Below are 21,718 nucleotides of genomic sequence, written 5' to 3'. Positions count from 1 at the left end.
TTTTCTTTTTCTTTTTTTGGGGTGGGGTGGGGTGGAAGATCGGGATCTGGGGGGCCGGGGAGTTGACACGTCATCTTTTGGGATGCCACGTCACTAGGCGGGGGGCCTGGATTGGATTGTGTACGATGGACATTGAAAGACGACAGGTGAGAACAACGAACGCTGCGATCAGAAAGGGGAAGCGGTTCTTCGTTTGCGGACGGGATTTTGGCGATGCAGACTGTGTGTGTGACGGGAGCTTCGGGATACATTGCTTCCTGGATTGTCAAGTTCTTGCTGTTGCGTGGGTACAATGTGAAGGCATCGGTTCGCGATCTCAGTCAGTTCGACGACCGTTTGATTTAATTTCGAGTTGATTTTTGTCGATCCGATCCATCATCCTCTTGTTGTTCGTTTTTTTTTAGCGATGTGAGTTTGATTGATGCAATTCTGTTCTACAACACGAGATATTTTTTTTTGCTTTCGCGATCGTGCGCAGGAGTTTTGAATAATACGTCTACTTTTCACGTTTTTTCGGTTCTGTTTGGTGATTTTCCTGTACACGATCGCTGTTTTCGGTACTGTTGATGGATTTGAGGCGTTGAGAAGATGCACAAATTACTGCAAAATTTTCTGCAGAATTGATAACTTTGCTGCTCCTCTAGTGTCTATTTTTACGATGAATTGTAGGTATTGTTGTTCGCACGAGGAGTCCATCGAATGCTTCAGAAGCTAATAATTTTAGGTTTTGATTCAATGGTATCTGCAGATGATCCAAAGAAAACACAGCACTTACTTGAACTTGATGGAGCCAAGGAGAGGCTTCACTTGATCAAAGCAACTTTACTGGAAGAAGGCTCCTTCGACGCCCTGGTCGATGGTTGTGTCGGTGTTTTTCATACTGCTTCCCCTTTCTACAGTTCAGTCACAAATCCTCAGGTTGTTGCTGTCTCTCTTTCCATTGTTAAGGTGTTCCTTTACGAATCGTCTAAGAATTAGCGGCAGCAATGATACATGCACGCCATTGTTGAACTCATCAAACTGCTACTATTCAGTCTGTAATTTTTCTGAAGGATTTGATACGCATTCTTCTTTCTACAATGGCTTTACTGCAGTAGTTTCCCTGATGGTTCAAAAACTTGTTTCCTATTGTTAAACTCATCGAATGGCTACTACTTAGTCTGTATTTTTTCGGAAGGATTTGATATGCATCCTTCTTTCTACAATGGCTTTGCTGCAGTAGTTTCCCTGATAGTTTAACAACTTGTTTCCTATGTTCATTTGTTTTCGATAGGAAATGATTTTGTTTATATGTTGTGGGACAAATTCTTCTAACATTTGGCTGTCCACTTCACTCAGGGGGAATTGATTGATCCTGCCTTAAAGGGGACTCTCAATGTTCTTAGGTCGTGCGCGAAAACGCCCTCGGTTAAAAGGGTAGTGTTGACATCTTCCATGGCTGCAGTTTACTTCAATGGCAAACCTCGAACGCCGGATGTGGTAGTTGATGAGACTTGGTGGTCAGATCCCAACTACTGCAAACAGATGCAGGTCCATTTCAATTTCTACAATTAAAGGCTTTGTTGCAGATTGATCAATTATGCTGGATTAGATTGAATATTGTTGTTTGAAGCAGCTATGGTACATTCTTTCGAAGATGTTGGCAGAGGATGCAGCCTGGCAGTTTGTGAAAGAAAAGGGCATAGACATGATCAGCATCAACCCGGCAATGGTGATCGGACCATTACTGCAGCCAACTCTCAACACAAGTTCCGCAGCAATCTTGAGCTTGATAAACGGTGAACCAATGCTGCCACAAGCTCGGAAATCTTTCCACGATTCGTCTAAAATCTGATATACTTATATGCAGGTGCAGAGACGTACCCAAACACAATGGTAGGATGGATAAACGTAAAGGACGTGGCGAATGCACATATCCTAGCATTCGAAAATCCTTCGGCTAACGGGAGATATTGCTTGCTGGAGAGAGTGTCGCATTACTCGGAAGTGGTGAGCATATTGCGGGATCTCTACCCCACGCTTGAGCTCCCTTCCAGGTGAGTATCCAATTCTTCTTCAATTAATGATGAATCTTGATGATGATTTCTTGGGCCATGATGATCATCAGGTGTGCAAATGATGAGGCGTATGAGGCGAAATTCAAGGTGTCGAGAGAGAAGGCAGAGAGGTTGGGAGTTGAGTTCAGTCCTTTGGAAGAAGGTATCAGGGAGACTGTCGAGAGCCTTAAGGACAAGAAATTCTTCAAATCCACCAAGTAAGTCTGCTCTGCTGTTGTATAATGTCACCAATTTTCAATTATATATAACTTGAATTAGAATTAGGTGAATGAAATTAAATGAAATTAAGGGAAATTGTAGAAGGAAGAATTCGTCAAATTTGAGATCTTTTTTGAGTTCTTGTTTTGGGATTCTTTGTATTGTATTTTATTGTAGTATGTAATTTTAAAAATATTTTACTATTTGGATTCTATAATTTCAAAAAATATTTCATCATTCGTTATTTTATTTAAGGGTATGTAATTTGAAAGGTTTGCCGTCACTTTTTCTCCAAACAAAATATTACGTCGTATACTATTTTAATATTAAATTTAAACTAATTTTTTTCAAATCCATCATATTTTATTTTATTTTTTTAATTTGGGTCTTGATATTATTTTTTTATTTTTAATTTAAATAATACTCTATTTGTCTAAGATATATGTCTATTCTACCGTAGATACAAAAATTTATAAGAGTATAATTAATAAGTAAATAATTTTTTATTAGTTAAAATAATTATCATATAATAAAAATAATTATACGTTAAAATTAATATAACTAATTTTTTTAATTAAAATTAAAAAAATATAAATTAAAATTTTTAAAATAAGATTCAAGTAAATAAATTTTTTCAAAATGACAAAATAAGTAAGACTGACGAGAATGAAAAGATGGACATAGTAAGTGAGACAGACTAACTAAGTATTATAATTTTACGAGTAAATGGAGTGGAAAATAATATTTAATAATAGCGTGTTTTTATTTGAAATAGAAATTTAAAAACAGACACATGAATAATAAAGGTTTTAATTTTAAGTTTGAGTCTATCAAGAAAAAACTTGAATTGAAATTGAAGAAAGTGAAGATGAGGTAAATGATAGTCCACACTTTTCCAGGCTCATTGTTGTACTCGAGTATGGACTTATGCTGATTTTCTGAAGCAGCTCTGTGAATTGAAATTGAAGAAACATCACTTGTGCTGATGTTGCTGTTATAAAATGCATTGGAAAATTAACCATTTTATAGAACAATTAATTCGATTGACATCCATATCAAAATTCATCAAATCCTATCTAATATCACGTACTAAGAACATCAAAGCTACTAGTCTGCCCTAGCTTCTTCTCCGGCGACAGTGACGGCAATGGCGTTGCAGAGAGGGCAAGTGTTCTTCCGTTGCAGCCATTCCGCAATACAGCCAATGTGATACTCCGATCACAAATTATCTTGACATACTGCACACATATTCTCGCCGACCCCAGTTTCTACGTGATCCTCCCGAAAGGATTGCAGTTTCGTCCACCTGCTCAAATCTCGTCCGGCCTCTCGAAAAGTCTGCATGCCCATTCCAGACATCGTCAGCATCAAGGATCACAGTTTCATCTTCGACCCTGTTATAGAAGCCGGCGGCGGGACGTCGGGAGAAGTGATTCTGATGGGCGTAGTCAGAGCCATGGGCATGAGTAAGCTGTTGAAGAAAGAAGAAGTGGCTTTGCAGAGAAGTACGACGGTGGAACTGCGCCATGGAGATTTTGTCACAAGTTTATCTTAACCAAGTAAGAAGATAGATTAACGTTCACTATATATAGCCTGTAATGTTTCCTTATCTACACGGATGAAATATTTAAGAAAGTAACGTTCGAGTATATGTAGGCTGTAATCTTTCCTTATTTACATGCAAGAAAGATTTAAGAATTAAAAAACGTGCAATATTTTTATTATTATTTTTTTTAATCGATTATTTATTGAATGTAATATTTTTATAGAGCATTTCTTGTAGTCATCTTTTTTATTATTTTTATGATTGTCTTCTCAATTTTTACTATTAATAGCTAATTATAAGATATAGTTATTTAATATTTATTGTTTTTTCAAAAACTGATTACTTTAAAATAATAATAATAATAATAATAATAATTAAATATTATTAAAAACAATTGACTATAGTTATCAAATTGTTTGAAATAATAATAATAATAATAATATTAAGAAAGAAGAGGAAAAGTTCCCCACGCATCGGCCGGCGGCATCGAGAACATCTCTACTGCATAAATATTTAAATACTATGGATGTGTTTTTTTTTTTATTATTATTATTTTAAATGAAAAATATGATTTCTACATGATTTTTAATAAAAAGTGTATATTGTTTTTTATATAAAATATTATATTGAAATATTATTTAAATAAATTTTTAAATTAATATTTTTATTTTAAATTAATTTAAATTATAAAAGGACAAAGCCAAGTTCATAAATATTATTTTGTATTTAAATAATATTTAAAAATATATTTTCTTCATTTCAAAATAATTGAATTATTTTATTGATAAATAATATTTAATTAGTTAATAATACTAAATTATAATATTATTTTATTATTTTTTATATAATTAATAATATTAATCATTTTAAAATAAATTTTAATATATATAATTAAAAAAATTAAAATATGTATTTAAATATTTAATAAGTACATTTTTATAAATAAAAAATACTTTTATTTATTTATAGTTAGTATAAACTAATTTTATTTATGTAAAATTTTAAATATAGATTAAAATACTTACTTTTAAAGAGAGATAGAAATAAAGAGTTTTAAATTAGTATATTATTATGTAGTTAATTAAATTTATTTATATTTTTTAAGTATATTTTAATTTAATAAATTTTATTTAAAATAAAAGAATATCTATGATGATATAAAAATAAAGAAAGTTCATGTGTTATATATTTATTTAATTGAAATTTATTTTCTCATAATGTTACTATTAAGTAATTACTTGTAGTACTTATACTAATCTTAAGTTTTGAATTTAAATTTTTAAATAATTATTTAATATAATATAAATATATGGTAATATCATCTCCATCTTCATAAGAAAGTTTTTTTTTATTTATTTATATTATATGTTAATATAATAATTAATATTTAAATATTTATATACAAATTGACAGAATATAATTTTTTTAAATGTAATATAAAAATGAATAGTACTCCCTCTGTCCCATATCTATAGATACAGTAGTAAAAAGTAAAAAGATTAAACTACTCTTATTAAGTATTGTATTATATACAAATAATAATATTTGTTTAATATATTATAAATTAGAATATATATATATATATAATATAGTATTTTGTTATGGACGGAGAATATATTGTTTAGGGATGAGGAGAGTCTTATTTATTTAATTTAATACCATTCCTCGCGAAATAAAATATTCAAACTAAAACACTGCAAACACACAATCAAACAATCCTTTCCAATCACTCCAAATAGTGTAAGAAAAAACCAGCTCGGTGTGGCGTGATATTTTCTCCCCCGCTATAAATATCCGTCGGCCAGAAGAGCAGCGGCAGCAGCAGAACGAGCATGGCGACGAAGACCGTTTGTGTGACCGGCGCATCGGGCTACATAGCGTCCTGGATCGTCAAATTTTTGCTCCAGCGAGGCTACACCGTCAAAGCATCTGTTCGTGATCCCAGTCAGTAAACCCTTGCCAATCACTCCAATTTTGTTTTCTTACTTCTTTATGCTTTTTCTGCTGCTTCAATGAACCGCTATTTGCTACAGACATGGATATGGAAGATTGATTGTCTCGCTTCCCTTGTTCGATTCATTTAATTCATTGATTTTATTTTCCATAAGTAGATGTTCGAATACATCCTATAGAGAAACAGTCCTAGAAACTAGCTAGGTAGGTAGTTAGAGTTTATGTTGGTCCACATTTGGGTGTGATGAATTGTCAATTTCTAAACAAACGGATTATTATATGAATTTTTTTTCTTCCAGAATTGAAGATCATCTCTCGTTATCTTCTCTGGCATTCAATTTTGTGTTGCTTCTGGACAAGTACCATATATTGCAAATGATACTTGAATTACTGAAACACGGTGAAAAAATGTAGGAAACATAATATTCAGGTTACTTCTTGATCTACAGGAGAGTTTTTTTGGGGTGATAGTTGCCATAGTTTGTGTAGAAATTTCTCTAGGGGGCGGGAAATCAGTTTGTGCATTTTTCATCTGTTTGATATATTCTATGTTATCCTTCATGAGAAGAAATTGGATCTAACATGTTGATACATTTAACGGTGATGAAGACTTACTTCTCTTCCTGAATGTCCTGATATTAAAAATATCAAATAATGTGCAGACGATGCAAAGAAGACACAGCACCTGCTTGCACTTGATGGAGCCAAGGAAAGGCTTCACTTAATGAAAGCAAATCTGCTAGATGAAGGATCCTTCGATGCCTTGGTTGAGGGTTGTGAAGGTGTTTTTCATACTGCCTCTCCTTTTTATCATGCAGTCACTGATCCACAGGTTTCTGATCTTCACTCTCTCTCTCCCCCTCCCTCCCTAACATGTTTCCATTGTTATAGTCATCGAATCAATGCTTTTAGGGCTCTACAGAGAAACTGAGAATCTCTTACAAAAAGATCATGAAATAGGTTGCTGTTTGTAACAGCCACTAATTTGTTATTTACATGATTCACAAAGCCTGTCTCGGGTATTACTATTTGGACCGTTAGTGACAGATTTGAAAGAGAAATGGGAGTTAGAACTAAGTTTAATTATATGATTTTGTAATGCTGGCATGTGTAGTTTTCTTCTAATGATTTTGAAGTGGGGATTTAATCTTTCAACTTATTACGGTGTCATCAACATTTCTGGAATAGCTTGTTTCATCCTGTTAACGTAATCATTTGTCACTTATTTTTCACTTCTTTCAGGCAGAATTGATCGATCCTGCTCTAAAGGGGACGCTCAATGTTCTCGGCTCTTGTGCGAAAACACCATCCGTCAAAAGGATTGTATTGACATCTTCAGTAGCTGCAGTTGCATACAACGGTAAACCTCGAACACCTGAAGTGGTAGTCGATGAGACTTGGTGGTCCGTTCCAGAGGTTTGCAAGCAGATGCAGGTCCATGTTCTATTCCTATTCCTCTAAAATGTTAAAGAAAGTGTGACCACACACTCTATTATCAATACTTATTTGGATCATTTCCACTAAATGGACATCTTTTTATTGAAACAAATTGACGAGCAACAATCTTAACTCTGCCCTATCAATGATTTGTTATCAGTAATCACTGATTTGATTAGTAAACCCTTGACTGATTGCTTTACTAGATGGGTTTTTGTTCTTTTGCTTCTACCAGATGTGGTACGTACTGTCGAAGACCTTGGCCGAGGATGCCGCCTGGAAGTTTGTGAAAGAGAAGGGTATAGACATGGTTGCTATAAACCCGGCAATGGTGATTGGCCCTCTGTTGCAGCCAACACTTAACACAAGCGCAGCTACAATTTTGAACTTGATTAATGGTAATTACCTTGCATCAAGTTCTTATACTTAATCTAAACTTCGGAACATGCCTAACTACTGCTATCAATTCATTTTCTGATGTGTCCTCGCCATAGTTACTCTCTTTTGTTGGAACTGTATAGTAAATGAAATTACATAATCAGTTGATGAAACTAAAAACAAGATAGTCAAAATTTGCAGATCAATTGTGGAAGCCCTTCTTTATGCTTGTAACAAAAGTTTATATGCTAAAATGCCCAAAATATCTAGAATAGTTCTTGCTGAAAGCTCTTGTTCTGTTGGATTTTATTCTCTTAATTAATATTGGATTTCTGGATTGTGATATTAAAATCTTTAGCTTGATTATCTCCGCTGTCTCGGAAATTTTGCAGGCGCAGAAACTTTCCCAAACAACACCTTTGGGTGGGTGAATGTCAAGGATGTGGCGCAGGCACACATTCTAGCATATGAGAATCCCTCGGCCAATGGAAGATATTGCTTGGTGGAGAGCGTCGCACACTACTACGAAATTGTTAAAATATTGCGCGAACTTTATCCTAACTTTAAACTCCCGGAAAAGTAAGTCCTTACCTCAAATTCACATGTGAACCTATAGTAAATATTAATATAACTATTTACTCAAGCCACTATGTCGAATCTTTCAAGTTCCTTCATCATTTTTTACAAATCCACTCTATTTGCAGGTGTGCTGATGACAAGCCATTTGTGCCCACATACCAAGTCTCAAAGGAGAGGACTAAATCTCTAGGCGTCGAATACACCCCTCTTAAAGAAGGGATCAAGGAGACTGTCGAGAGCTTGATAGAGAAGAACTTCTTCGCCCCCACATTGACTGCTTGAATCCATTATTGCCAACCGTTGGAGCCATATTCGAGTAAGTTAATTAGCTCAATCTTTACAAACCTATATATAGCTCTCTTTAGAGCACATGAATAAGTAAGGCTTGGCCTCCCAGATCTTTGTAGTGCTGGTATTATCTATGATATTGGAATTTTGGCGTACCCGTTATGATTTCAAATGCTTGTGTGTGCAACTATGCATTTATGGTTTAATATTTGAAAATTTTCGAACTATAGAACAAGTTGCTGCACTTGCGCATGATGTTACAGTAAAAAGTTGTGTTTTATTGGTACTAACAAATTATAGGTTTAATTTATTTTTGGCTCTGCCCATTCCCAGGGACTACCATAGGTTTAACATTTGAAAAAGGGTGACTTATTAAAGTTTGTATTTCTAAAAGGCTATTTTATTGGTGAGAAAGCTTTAGTAGAAAAAGAATGGCAAATGAAAAGAAAGATTTGAGGCATGCTTTCAATTCTTCATTTTCTCTTGACCATTGTCTAAACTTTTATTTGGATAGTTTATTACTTACTGCTGAAATTACCTTAGGAGTGCTGCCGAGTTTCCGATATCCTGCAATGGTGCGCGTTGCAGGGTGGCTACTCCACTCCTGTTGGAGTATGCTTTTCTTCTTCTTCCATCGAACGAATGTTCTGTGTCTTTTTGGTCGTCTTTTAAGTGAAGAAGCACCATTTTCCTCTCATTTGCAATTTGTTTCCCTAAAGAAACTATTTGCATCTCTTTAATTTCTTCTTTGGCGTTGGTCGTGGGATGGTTTTCCTTCATCTTTGTGTTTGTCTTTGCCTCCTTGTTGCGCGTTGGTTTTCGTTCTGCTTTAGCCCTTCGAAGCTCCTCTTGAAGGAGGGATAGTTCTAGATGGAGTTCATTCGCTCTGATTTCATAACTAAGAGCTTTGCCTTTCCATTCTTCCACCTGCAGATCAAAAGAGGGATTTAAGACCATTTTCGAGTGCCATTTTATGTGTTTTGTAGGATGATTTGAAGGTTCCCTTACAGCTAGTTTAAGACACTGAATCTCTTGAGCTGAACCTTGTGCATGTTTTTCCCAAAAATCATGGGATTCCTGCAGCTCCTCCATTTCTCCACGCACACGCTCCAGCATTTCTTGCATTTGAGCCCACTGTTCTGTCTCGGCTCGAACTTGCTCAACAACCCGGTGAACAATCATCCTGCAGTGCCCGGAGCATCTTCCGTCATCGGGTATTGTCGATTCCTGCAAAGCCCAAGTATGGAATTCTTAGAAGATCTTGGAGTTATTAAAGAACTTAAAAACCTTAATCTCAACATAACACTAACGATGCTGAATGCTTGTTTTAATCTATACTATGTGTGCCTTGACACTTTCTTTGAAATGCATATTTTTTAAACATGTCAGGGCTGAGGAAAGGTACACATTCTGGAAGTGTAACATTAAGAATAGAAAAACACAAAGAGAACTGAAACCAAGATTAATACAATCAATATGAGTGGTCCAAACTCCAAACCTAAATTTCGGAGTATTAATATAATTAAAGAGAGTGGATTTTGGGCAGTGTGTGGCAACCAAACCAGACATACTTAGTACAATTATAATACTAGATTAGCCTCAAAGCTGTACAGTAATAATAGATACCACAAAGTTGTTTAATAATTCAAGAACTCATTTAATAGAAAAGCCATTTTAAAATAGGTAAGAGAAAGAAGAGACTGGAACTTTGCCTGTCTGGTTGAGAAATTGGACAAATTGGGACACACAACTCCCTCGGAATCAGAAACAGAGCTGTCAACAATGCCATTGGTTGCACTGTTAAGCATGGAACCATACTGTTCTTCTTCCAGTGCTCTCTCTAACATCATTCCCTTTGACAGTCCCTCCTCCATTTTCTTATTCAGCTCATCCACCTGCAAATTGTTCTTCTATTTAAAATCCTTTCATGCAATTATCCTACAATTAGGGAAGACTATCAAAACCCTAGCATGCATTCAACTGACCTAATCCTACAATAATTTTAATCTTTCCATCGGCGTAGTTATAATAGAGGAGAGAAGTGATTCTTACTTCTGTGCACTTTTGGCTAGTGGAAACAGTAACAGTGCTCTGTTTATCAGTTTCATGAGATGCATTCAAGGACGAGTTTGAGTCACTGAATCCTTGTAATTCATTCAGAGGAGTTTCGTCCGGTGATTGCCCGAGCTTTCCTATTTGGCGCTGCAGAAGGCAGGCTTTTCTGTCGAAATTGCTGCAGCTTCTAATTGCGTCGTCTCGTGCTCTTGAGCTCCTGTGCAGTTCCTTCAATTTCTCTGATAAATCCTCGATCTCCTTCTCCAAAACTGTACTCACATTCCTACCTTCGAAAATCTTCTTCCTCCCCTAAAAATCAAAAGTGAAATTGTAGCAAAGTGAAAAAAACTCGCAAATTGAAGAAAATGAAACGTAAAACGAATAACTAACTAACAGATATGAGTGTTTGGACGGCCGATCGAAGAGTCCTCTCCGTCTTAATCCTATTTCTCTCGAGCTTCTTCATTGCAAATTGCCTTTCCATTCGCAGGAAATTGCACTCCGCTCTGAGTATCTCCGCTTGAAACATCCATTTCTCCTCCTCGAGCCTACTATCAACTCCGCCATCTCCTCCTTCCTCCACTCCAGTCCTCCTCTCACTCCGATTCATAAAAACAACAGGAGACTGCAAATCACTCTCGTTTCCTTGAATGCATATATTTTTCACGTTTCCTCCTGAATCAAGGTGCCTCCGGTGTAAAACCATGAAAGGATTAATCCGGTGGCTCCGTGGTGCGCACGGCTGCTTGCGGCGGGTCCTCCGGATGCGGGGGAAGTGGAGAATCTTCGGACTGGGAGGCGGAGGCGGCGTTGGATGCCATTTGGCTCTTCTCGAGACAGTTGACATGGCTCTCTCTAGCTCTGGTTCTCCTCCTCCAGGCAATACTCTCTCTCTTTTTTTTTTTAACTGTGAGCTTTCCCTTTCGGAAAGAGGGTTGAGTATAACGGTTGACACAGACACTACTACACATATTACTGTCATATATATAATGCCGTAATTTGTGAAATGACTGAAATACCCTTCCGCACATTCTTCCAAATCAGCGACTCTACCATTACTCCCTCCTTGCCTTCTAAGCACGCTTTTGAGATAAATGAAATGTCTAAAATACCCTTTCTAAATTCAGAATAGCGACTTTAGTGGTAGCTTCTCTCTGTCTGTTTGTCTGACGTTTTTTAGTATTTAGGAAAACACGTTTTATGTCATACCTATAATTTTGAAATCTTATTCTACTTCTATTTTTAAATAAAAAAGAGAATTAATATATATATATGTGTGTGTGTCTTAGTCAATGCCCGAGAATCATTTTTTAATTATTTAACTTTTATATTATATATATTATTATTATCATATAGAATGAAGAAATCTCTGAATGTCACAACTGGTGCATGCTACAAGAAATTTAATGCTGAGCCATACAATGACTGTTCATGCCTCAGGTTCTGCATGTCCTGCTTTCCAACCCAGGCTATTTAATTTTTATTTACTCCCTGCTATCACACTATGCTTATATTTTAAAAATTAATAATTATTTTATTCTGCTCCATATCATGTTTCCAGGTGAAAACACAATTCACTTCACTCCAAAGGAAGTGATTTCAAGTGGGCCATACAAATCTTGAATATATATATATATATATATATTATATATATTTTTAAAAAAAAACCCTCCTTGATTTCTCAACTATTAATATCTTAATTGAGCCATTATGAAGAAATGACTGTAATTAATTATTCATAAAGGGATTTCTTTAATCCATATTATTCTGAAACTCCCAATTTTATTTTTATTTTTAATTCATTTAAGCTAAACAAGTTCCAATGCCACAAGAACATCACTGAGATTAATTTCGCAAAGTCATGTTGAGAAATTCAAATTTTAAAAAAAATGAGATTTGGGGACCAATAATTTGGATAGAATATATACATATATATATATATATAGTGTCAGATGATTTGATTTATTTTATTTGATTTTATTTTCGTCCAGTACTCAACTGGGCTACAAAAACATTGATTTGAAAGTGTAGGCAGTGGTGTATCTGTCTGATGCCAATTGAGGCAGGCAGAAGCATTTGTACCATCAAGATAAGCACAGAATAACGCCAATTCAATTCAATTCAATTCAATTCAATCAAATGGACATAATGGGGTTACTATAAATAAATGTTCTGATTTTTGTGTTGATTGTGTTCTTTTGTACCATGTTAACTGTTATTGTTGGATTTCTTCTTGTTATTATTACTATTTATTTATTTTGTATTTACTTCCCTGTCAGAATTTTCAAAGTCAATGAATAAATGTGATCTTTCAAAGGGCCCCTGGAATCTTTCTGTTTAGTATTTATAACGGCAAAGTCCAAGATTGCCAAATTTAATTTCTTCCCAATGAACGATAATATACTGTGTGTTGTGTTTATTTAGCTTGGCATGTCAAGGCCAGACTGTGTTGGGTTTTACTCATTTGGGCCTAAAGAGGTTAGCCCATATCACTAAAGCCTGGGCCCATATAGTTTCTTGAGAAGCCCATTAAGGGAAAAAAAAAAAGGTGTAGGTTGTAAGAGAGCCACCAATTTTGGGGGAGATAGAGGTCAACACATGGCAGCAAACAATTGGAAAAAGATCCAACTTTTGGGATAAGAAAATATATCAAAGATTTGTGCATCACTAATGAACTATTTCTGAACTGATCCAAAAAAGGCCCTTATTCAAAATTTTCATTGCTAAAAAAATCCTTACCAAACAAGAAGCTGTAACAATGGCTTCCATGACCATGCCTGGTTCATTCTTGAGTAGTACCAAGCAAATGCCCATCCCCATGCCCATTGCCACCACCTGCCGCGGAGCGGCGGCGGCGAGGGCAAAGAAGACGGCGGCGGAGGCTGAGGTGGAGAGAGAGCACAGCAGCAGCAGCAGCAACCGTAGGAGGGAGCTCATGCTGGCAGTGGCAATGGCAGCCGCTTGCTCGGTGGCTAAAGTTGCCATGGCGGATGATGAGCCAAAGCGCGGCAGTCTGGAGGCTCGGAAGAAGTACGCGCCAATCTGTGTCACAATGCCCACGGCTCGGATTTGTCACAACTGATCATCTTTGCACCTGTACTTTACTAGAGATGGTTTTTCATGTTATGTCAAATATGAACTGTGAAATGAGCAGTGTGTTCTTTCTCAATCTTTCCTTCTTCCATTGCAATGAAATAAGCAAATGTTTATTCGATACGGGCTTTAGGCAAAAAAAGGATACATGATTGAAACACGTGAAAGCTACTCACAAAATGGCGTGCAGCGCATTGCAGAATCTTCGGGCAAGAGCAGATGAATCTTTAGTAGTTTGTTCACTCAGAGTTGCCGGTTTGGTGGGATGCAACGTATTCTCGGATTATATCCATGGCCAACTGGTGCGCGCTCTTGTCTTGGACTCTTGCTATGGCCTCCATGGCTTCGAATGTTTCTTTGTCAGCAAAGAGCTTCAAATTGTACCTCGAAGCTCCCAATGGCTTCCCTTCCCATTTATCCACCAGTTCATGAAGCTTTTCATTGCCCTGGACGGAGATATCGATTCATTTTATATAATCATACTTGCAGAGAATCCTAAGAGATTATAGGCATATTTGCAAATAAGAGCACGCCATACCATACGGTTTGTGAAGTCGCCGAATGATTCTTTGGAAATTCGCTTGCGTTTCCAGTGATAAAACAGAGGTTCTAGAACTCTCTCAAGATCTTGTAGCTTAACCTTTTCCTTGAAGACTCTTGCCAATGCAGTTTGGTTGGGAACTCCACCGAGCCAAACCTGCAACGCAACATGAGAAGTTATTTCAGTTAAATTGTAGGTTCTCATTTCCTCTCCCGACTTTTTATATGATAAGACATTAGATGTAACTGCATGATTTAACCTGATAGCTATTTGGACCGTCACCAACGAGTCCAAGTTCAGCCATGTATGGTCTTGCGCAGCCATTAGGGCAACCAGTTATCCGAATAACAACGGATTCATTATACTTCAGACCGACCTAGAATAAGACGATAATATCTTCATATCAAAGCTCGTATCTGAAAATGCCACAATTCTTTGATTCATCTTGAGTCGAAGAATGTATTCTGAGAATGAGAGAAGTACCTTCTCGAATACAGCTCTAACTCTCTTGAGGATGTCGGGTATTCCACGCTCAGCTTCGGTGATTGCCAATGGGCAAAGTGGCATGGCCGGGCATGCCATTGCTGTCAAGTTGAGAGGATCAACAAGCCTAGGTTGCTGCGCAAACATGAGAATGGTTAGATAAATATCCATTTAACACCGGTGAACCTCAAACGAGCACGAATGTTTAAAAGGAATACAACATTTTAGCAAAAGATGGATGATTTTCATCATAGTTTGGGAGCTCACCAGCAGGCCACCCTGAGCAAGAGCAGTAGTGATGGGGCGCTTCCATGCTTGTCGAATATTGCACAAGATGATATTCTGGTTGGGCGTGATGCGGACATTCAGATTATACTTCTCGATTATTTGCCTCAGAGTCTCTTTCATTATCCCTTTGATCCTGCCATTATCAACATGAAGACCACAGAACAACCCACCGTCTCCCTACAAAAGCCATTAGCAAAGTCAACTAAAAAAGCCAGGAAAAACATTACAATGTTACAAAAGCAAACAATTTTCTGTAAAAAGTAAAGGTAAACATCGAGGGGACCTGCTCGTGCCATCCCAAGTAGCTTTTAAATTCCCACTGGGGTAATTCACGGCAAGGTTCAAACGTCTTTCCATAATACTGTTCAACAACATTCCTGAACTTCTCAATCCCCCATGAACTGATTAAATATTTCATTCTGCTATACTTGCGGTCATCTCTTCTCCCGTTTTCTCTTTGTGTAACAACAATAGCCTTCACTGCATAAAGAATGTCTTGTTTCGGCACATAACCCAGAGGTTCTGCTAGCCGAGCAAAGGTGCTCTCTAATCTGTGTGTTCTTCCCATTCCACCACCGACCTACACAGCACCATAACCAGTGTCAATTCACCGATCCTCAATGAAACACAAGAAATAAGTTCTTGTAGAAAGGTATAAATTTTACATATATGTTAAATCCCTGAGGCTCCCCATCAGCATCAGATACAACAACAACACCAATATCGTTCGTAAATATATCCACAGAGTTATCCGTTGGTACGGTAACAGCAATCTTGAACTTCCTTGGCAAGAACTGAGTTCCATAGATGGGCTCGGGTGAATCAGGGAAATTTGTACCATGGGAATTATCATTTCGGGCCTTCACTACTTCCAGAGGCTCTGAAGACATAATCTTTTCTCCATCCACCCACATATCATAGTAAAACCCCGATTGAGGAGTCAACAATGCAGCAATATTTTCTGCAGTTTCCTGTGCAAACAGATAATCCTTCCGATCAATTGGACATGCTGGAGCAAGAACATTCCTGTTCAGATCACCACATGCACCAAGTGTAGACCCCATATTTTCGATGATGGTACTCATCACCGTCTTCAGGTCTTTCTTCAAAACACCATGGAGTTGGAAGGTTTGCCTGGTAGTCAAACGAAGTGTTCCAATCCCAAACTGATCAGCAAGATCATCCATGACCAGATAGAGTTTGTTCGAAACCTTCCCGCAAGGGTTTTTAGTACGGAGCATGAATGAGTAACTCCTGGTGCCGCGCTCATCTCTATTATACTGCTGATAGCTGCCATGGAACTTGATCAATTGTGTTGCAGCCTCATTGATATTAGGAGCATCATTTAGTATCTCCTCATTGAGAGGATATCTTATGAAGTTACTCTGCTCCTTGAAGATTTCGACCTTGCTTCGCTTTTGGTCCGTTGATGTTTCTGGCTTCAGAGGCTGCAGAAAATGAAAGCAACAGAGAAAATGCAGATGAATGACAATTCCAGTAATGCTAATGACAACCAATTAGGACTTCATTTAAGAATGAAGAACATCTAAGAAAACCTAATTTCTACACATTAGTAACAGCATTAACGGAACAATACCAGTAATTCGAACGACAAACAATTAGGACTTCATTTAAGAATGACGAGCATCTCAGGAAACCTAATTTCTATACATTAATAACAGCATTAACTAACAATCTACCAAGGCCACACGAGGTTTCCTTCAATAACTGCCGTTTATTCAACAGGAAATTAATTATCCAACTTCCACACACCACAAGCAATAATCACAAAATCAGTGAAATGCAGAATTCAAATAGAAATGGATGATAAATTACGGAATCGAAAACAGGAGAATAAAATTGTCCATACCGTGGAGACCGCTCGGACAAGGAAGGTGGATCCCGCAGTAAAAGAATGGGAAACAAAGGGGCGATTAACAAGCAATAGAGAATTGGAAGCACTCCTCAGTTCACTGAAGCTTCCGAGATGCCGAACCTTCCGATCCCTGCCGATTGCGGCGGCGGTAGCAGTGGCGAACGACGTCGTCATGGAGCCGAATTCCTGGGTAAAGGGGAGCTCGCAGAAGATAATTTCGGGCGGAAGATTAGCAAAGGATCTTCTTCCAGGATTTGTGGGGCTGAGACTGAGAGAACTTTTTTGAGGTGGTGGCCGATGAACAATGCCAAAGGGCGACCATCAGTGCTTACAGTTACACTGCTTGCACAGTCACGTGTCTGGCACGAGATCTTATTTTTAATTAAGGTTTTAAATTGAAATTTTTGGAGTGTAGATTTTTTATTTTTAATTTTTTTAATTACAAGATAAACTTTTAATATTTTAAAATAATACAACCTAAATATTTTATTTTTAAATTCGGTAGCTCGTTGATCAATCTTTGCTTCATTGACGAACAAAGGTCAAACATAATTTTTATATTATTATTATTAAATATGAACACTATTAATTAATTATACTATATTTTGTTTCAAATTAATTTGTTGATATTACTTATAATGTAATACAAAAATAAAATAAAATAAAATGTTAATACGAACTAATTTAAATGAAGTATAGTGTAATTAATAAATATTTTGGCACAAAGAATTAATTTAATTGTGTTTTGTACAATTTTATGTAGATTAATTACTAATGATGCAATGGTCTTTCTCTCACTCTCCCTACATAGGCTTACAAAAGATCAAACTAAATAATTGAATAGAATCTATACAAGACATTTTTTTTTTTGAAAAAAAAAAGAAAATAACAATTGGTGTGTTTAAATAAAATAAAAAATATATATATTCATGACATAATTGTTTGTTTCTTTTAATTTTAAAATTTGTATTCATTAAATTGTTTTCTTGAAAACAATTAATAATATTTTTAAATTCAAAATATACTATCAAATATTAATTTATATGACATCAAATAATATAATTTTATTCAAATTTTTAATATTTCAACATTCAATTTCAAAGTCTAAAGAAATACATCAAAAAGTTATTTCTATCTTCTTTCTTTCAAATCAAACTTACAATGAAAATGTAATTTTATACCTTTATTACAAAAAGGATCTATAATATAGATTGTCATTATTTTTATTTTAAATTCATTATTTCATAACCATGATTATTAGGAGTTTAGGACACTTGAATTAATTAATCCTACAAAATAAATAAAACCGTAATTAAAATAGTATTAAATTATTTATGGTATATAATCTATGTATTAATTATGTGATGTGATAAAATAATCATCCAAAATTCTAAAAAAATATCTTATCAAATATTATATCAAAAAATATAATAAGCAATTTAAATCCAAATAAAACCAAACAAGCATATAGAATTTCATTGGTCAACGCAGCAAGGTTTAAATTGTAATTTGCAAAGCAGTATTAAATTAACTAAACTGATTTACATAAATATTATTACGTTGGGCCATAAATAAATTCCTAAGCCCAATAAAGGCCCAATTATTTCTCGTTGTCCCACACTGCTAAAACAGAAGTTATTCTGCTTCTTTATTAAATAGCTGTGGACATTACAGTTCGTCCCTTCGGGGACATCCGATAAAATTGGAACGATACAGAGAAGATTAGCATGGCCCCTGCGCAAGGATGACACGCATAAATCGAGAAATGGTCCAAATTTTTTTTTTCCCTTTTTTTTTTTCTTTTTTTTTTTTTTTTTTGTGTGTTCTTCCCCTTCCCCTTGTCGGTAAATGAGTTCTTCATTTTTAGGGTTTACGGCTCCATTGTTGGTCGACTGATTGTGATTTGCTGTTTCCTCCAATTAGTTCGATTTGATTCACTGTAGTATTAGGGTTCCCAAATTTCTTCGGATTTATATGATTCTGAGGTTGTTGGAGTAATATAATTTTGAATCTTCTATCCATTGCATTGCAAAGAAACGAAGAGTATGAACATATATTTACATAAATATAAATCTGTCATTTTGTTTTCCGATTCATACAGAATTAATTTTTGAGAAGACAATCATCAATCTCCTACAGATATCAAATGTTATGTATTTGCACATTAGCAGACTACATGTGAAAATTTAGCTATCTTCTTCTTCTTCTTCTTCTTCGATTTCAAATAGTTCTTCATTGAATGATCAGATTCTGTAATTAATCTACAAATGTGCTTGCTGTTCTTGATGCTGTTGCAATCTTCTTTGCTTGTAGATCATCAAGAGTTGCGCAAACAGGAGCTCGTTCCACGTATCGGGAACGCCCGGAAGACACCAATGGCTGCAATCTTGGTGCGTCGCAAAGTAGTTCTTCTCATCCTCCGTCATGTTTGGCTTCCGGAAAAGCGAAGGGTGCGCGTCCTTTCTGTAATTCGTCATCAGCGACACGTTTTGATAGTACACCGGGATTTTGAGTCCCTCCATTGCCCGATCCAGCATCAAAGGTATCGAAGGTTTCATTTCGTGCGCACTTAAAAGCTCTTTCTCGTCTTCTATTGGCTCTTTGTCGTCGCACCTTCCCCCGGTGTTCCATTCCCCTTTACTAAAAGACACAAGAAAAGCATAATCACGACGACATCAAGATATCAATCGAGGATAAAGAGATAATCGCGGTAATAAGATGACCTGAAATGTGGGAACGAATAGCCTCGAAAGAAGACGTGAGTTTTATTCAGGTCTACGTTGGCTTCGATCCATCTCGCCCACGTCGCCATTGCTTTTGCAAACGCTTCCTCGACTTCAAGCTTCTCATGGACATTGTCGCCTTCTTGATAGTATCCTTTTCTAGAAAGACATACACAGAATTCACAATGGGAAAATCCAATAGATAAATGGAGAAAACTGAAATGAATCGAATAAATACCCTTCCGATGTTTTCTCATGTGTCCACCAGTTTCCCGTGTTGAACACGAGCACGTCTGCATCTTTTATCGTATCGTAAGAGGACTCGGGCAGGTCGAGCCTTAGCGTCTCCTTCTTCGAACCATTGGCTAGCGTCGTTTCCCATTCTTGAACCAGAAAGGCAGACCTTATGTACTCTATCGAACAATTGTAATCCTAAATGCAATTGAACAAGAAGATCAATCCTAAATGCAGCCATGATCGATGATCAGCTCAATTCAAATAACAAATCTATGGAACAATTGTAATCCTAAATGCAACCAAACAAGAAGAAGATCAATCCTAAATGCAGCCGTGATCGATGATCATCTCAATTCAAACAACAAATCTATCGAACAATTGTAATACTAAATGCAATCAAACAAGAAGAAGATCAATACTAAATGCAGCCATGATCGATGATCATCATCTCAATTCAAACAAGAAATACATAGAGAATCTGCAGTGTACCAAGAACAGAAAAGAGTAAGCCCCTTCTTTCTTGAAGTCAGTCCTACCAGAAGCCTCGAACACTCTGCTCTTATCCTTGACGGAATTTCTAAGTAAACAAACCAATGATTCCCACATGTTCCTGTTCATCGAATCTCCCACATAAACCATTCTCTTCCCTCGCAGTAGTCTCAGCATTTTCCGCCCCTTCAATCTGCCCTATCGACCACAAAATCATTGAGAACAGATTTACAGATCCATCCATGGAAGTAAGTAATAATTAATTAAATTACCTTGGGGTGTTGCAATGGTGGGGCTGCCATCTGTACCTTTCGAAGGCGTATTCGGGACGTCCATTTCTGTGGCAATTGAAGGACTCGTCCATGAATGAACACGAACCTCTCTCGTACAATGGAGCCAGGTCATTCTTCACCCATTTCCCGTCGTATATGTCGCATCTGCTCATGATTTCCAGCCAGGCTTTGTCTTTCAATCTGCCTCTATCGTTTCCCCCAATTTTCCCCAATTCCGAACCCTTGCCATTCCGGTTCCCTTCCAATTCTGTCTCGTTGCTTTTCGCGGCGGAGATCTTGTATTTTCCTCCTCCTCCTCCTTCTCCGCCGCCGCCGGCGTCGTAGAAGATGAAATCGGGGAGATAGGCAGGTAATTGGGGGCGTCGAGCGAGCATGTTTTTGAACCACTGGGAAGAGGAATGGTGGAGGTGGGGATTTGCGAAGAGGAAGAGGACGGTGCAGAAGAGGAAAACGGTGGTGAATAGACAGGCGAAGTATAGAGATCGATAATTAGGTCGGAAGGTGGGGGTGCGTATTATGAGGGAAGTCGGCGAGAAGAGCGCCTTTTTGAGATCCGAAGCGACGCCATTGCTGGGGACCTTCAATGGTGGGAAAGGTCGCTTGGGGATGTATTTGCTTGTGGGTAATGTAGGTGAGGATGATGATGAAGAAGAAGAAGAAGTGCCGTCCTCCATTGGCGGCGTCTCTGAATTAAGCAATTGCAATTGCAGGAGGAATTGATGATCGATCATAGGTGGGGGAAGAAATGCAACAGCTTTTGTGAAGACATTGGAATGGAGGAGGAAGATGAATTTGTTGCAGATGTTAGAGTAGAGATAGAAATGAAATTACTACTACATTTTCGTAGGATTGATTAGTTAATGATATTCTCATAAATTAACGACATTAAATGGTTACAGTTATATATATATACGTAGACATTAATGGTGTTGTATATAAGGGTCTCTTTGAGTATCAAATAGTACTTGAGATTGTTGGTTGGTTGAAATTTAACATGTTATTTACATAATATATATATTTAACTAAAATAAATTTAAAATACATACTTAAACATTTTAAATACTACTACCTCCGACTATAGGATAAGTATAATTAATTGATAATTAAAAATATATTAATAAAAATAATTAAATTATAATATAAATTAAAATTGAAATAACTAATTAATTTAATTAAAATTAAAAAAATTTAAAAATTTAAAATA

General features: G+C 36.5%; 6 protein-coding genes and 1 non-coding gene across 7 annotated transcripts; 4 read left to right on the top strand and 3 right to left on the bottom strand.

Annotated features, from left to right (window-relative positions):
* Nucleotides 1-12: 12 nt before the first annotated feature.
* Nucleotides 13-2,289, top strand: LOC127244187 (phenylacetaldehyde reductase-like). The gene is made up of 6 exons (XM_051264613.1): nucleotides 13-319; nucleotides 749-918; nucleotides 1,339-1,530; nucleotides 1,616-1,778; nucleotides 1,850-2,036; nucleotides 2,108-2,289. The coding sequence occupies exons 1-6, from the start codon at nucleotides 214-216 to the stop codon at nucleotides 2,256-2,258; spliced, it is 969 nt and encodes a 322-aa protein (XP_051120570.1). The 5' UTR covers nucleotides 13-213; the 3' UTR covers nucleotides 2,259-2,289.
* A 3,200-nt stretch (nucleotides 2,290-5,489) lies between these two features.
* Nucleotides 5,490-8,623, top strand: LOC127244220 (phenylacetaldehyde reductase-like). Its single transcript, XM_051264657.1, has 6 exons — nucleotides 5,490-5,745; nucleotides 6,417-6,586; nucleotides 6,997-7,188; nucleotides 7,427-7,589; nucleotides 7,962-8,148; nucleotides 8,274-8,623. Exons 1-6 carry the CDS (start codon nucleotides 5,634-5,636, stop codon nucleotides 8,428-8,430), a joined length of 981 nt encoding a protein of 326 aa, XP_051120614.1. The 5' UTR covers nucleotides 5,490-5,633; the 3' UTR covers nucleotides 8,431-8,623.
* A 102-nt stretch (nucleotides 8,624-8,725) lies between these two features.
* Nucleotides 8,726-11,402, bottom strand: LOC127244218 (uncharacterized). The gene is made up of 5 exons (XM_051264656.1): nucleotides 10,886-11,402; nucleotides 10,489-10,800; nucleotides 10,149-10,331; nucleotides 9,445-9,663; nucleotides 8,726-9,363 (listed from the first exon to the last, which is right to left on the bottom strand). The coding sequence occupies exons 1-5, from the start codon at nucleotides 11,336-11,338 to the stop codon at nucleotides 8,971-8,973; spliced, it is 1,560 nt and encodes a 519-aa protein (XP_051120613.1). The 5' UTR covers nucleotides 11,339-11,402; the 3' UTR covers nucleotides 8,726-8,970.
* Nucleotides 11,403-13,174: 1,772 nt separating this feature from the next.
* On the top strand, nucleotides 13,175-13,705 carry LOC127244079 (photosystem II 5 kDa protein, chloroplastic). Its single transcript, XM_051264393.1, has one exon. The coding sequence runs from the start codon at nucleotides 13,250-13,252 to the stop codon at nucleotides 13,571-13,573; it is 324 nt and encodes a 107-aa protein (XP_051120350.1). The 5' UTR covers nucleotides 13,175-13,249; the 3' UTR covers nucleotides 13,574-13,705.
* LOC127244075 (sulfite reductase 1 [ferredoxin], chloroplastic-like) lies at nucleotides 13,650-17,088 on the bottom strand. Its single transcript, XM_051264389.1, has 8 exons — nucleotides 16,767-17,088; nucleotides 15,562-16,344; nucleotides 15,180-15,476; nucleotides 14,876-15,073; nucleotides 14,609-14,743; nucleotides 14,385-14,501; nucleotides 14,123-14,281; nucleotides 13,650-14,030 (listed from the first exon to the last, which is right to left on the bottom strand). The coding sequence occupies exons 1-8, from the start codon at nucleotides 16,944-16,946 to the stop codon at nucleotides 13,824-13,826; spliced, it is 2,076 nt and encodes a 691-aa protein (XP_051120346.1). The 5' UTR covers nucleotides 16,947-17,088; the 3' UTR covers nucleotides 13,650-13,823.
* Nucleotides 17,089-18,449: 1,361 nt separating this feature from the next.
* LOC127244477 (U6 spliceosomal RNA) lies at nucleotides 18,450-18,552 on the top strand. Its single transcript, XR_007837201.1, has one exon. It is a non-coding gene; the product is annotated as a U6 spliceosomal RNA (small nuclear RNA).
* Nucleotides 18,553-18,906: 354 nt separating this feature from the next.
* LOC127244076 (protein trichome birefringence-like 1) lies at nucleotides 18,907-21,245 on the bottom strand. Its single transcript, XM_051264390.1, has 5 exons — nucleotides 20,494-21,245; nucleotides 20,222-20,414; nucleotides 19,734-19,927; nucleotides 19,496-19,654; nucleotides 18,907-19,412 (listed from the first exon to the last, which is right to left on the bottom strand). Exons 1-5 carry the CDS (start codon nucleotides 21,243-21,245, stop codon nucleotides 19,034-19,036), a joined length of 1,677 nt encoding a protein of 558 aa, XP_051120347.1. The 3' UTR covers nucleotides 18,907-19,033.
* Nucleotides 21,246-21,718: the final 473 nt, after the last annotated feature.

This window comes from Andrographis paniculata, unplaced genomic scaffold (assembly GCF_009805555.1).
Source record: "Andrographis paniculata isolate CXL003 unplaced genomic scaffold, ASM980555v1 Contig9END, whole genome shotgun sequence".
NCBI classification, from domain to species: Eukaryota; Viridiplantae; Streptophyta; class Magnoliopsida; order Lamiales; family Acanthaceae; genus Andrographis; species Andrographis paniculata.
This window is presented reverse-complemented; position numbering and strand designations above follow the sequence as displayed.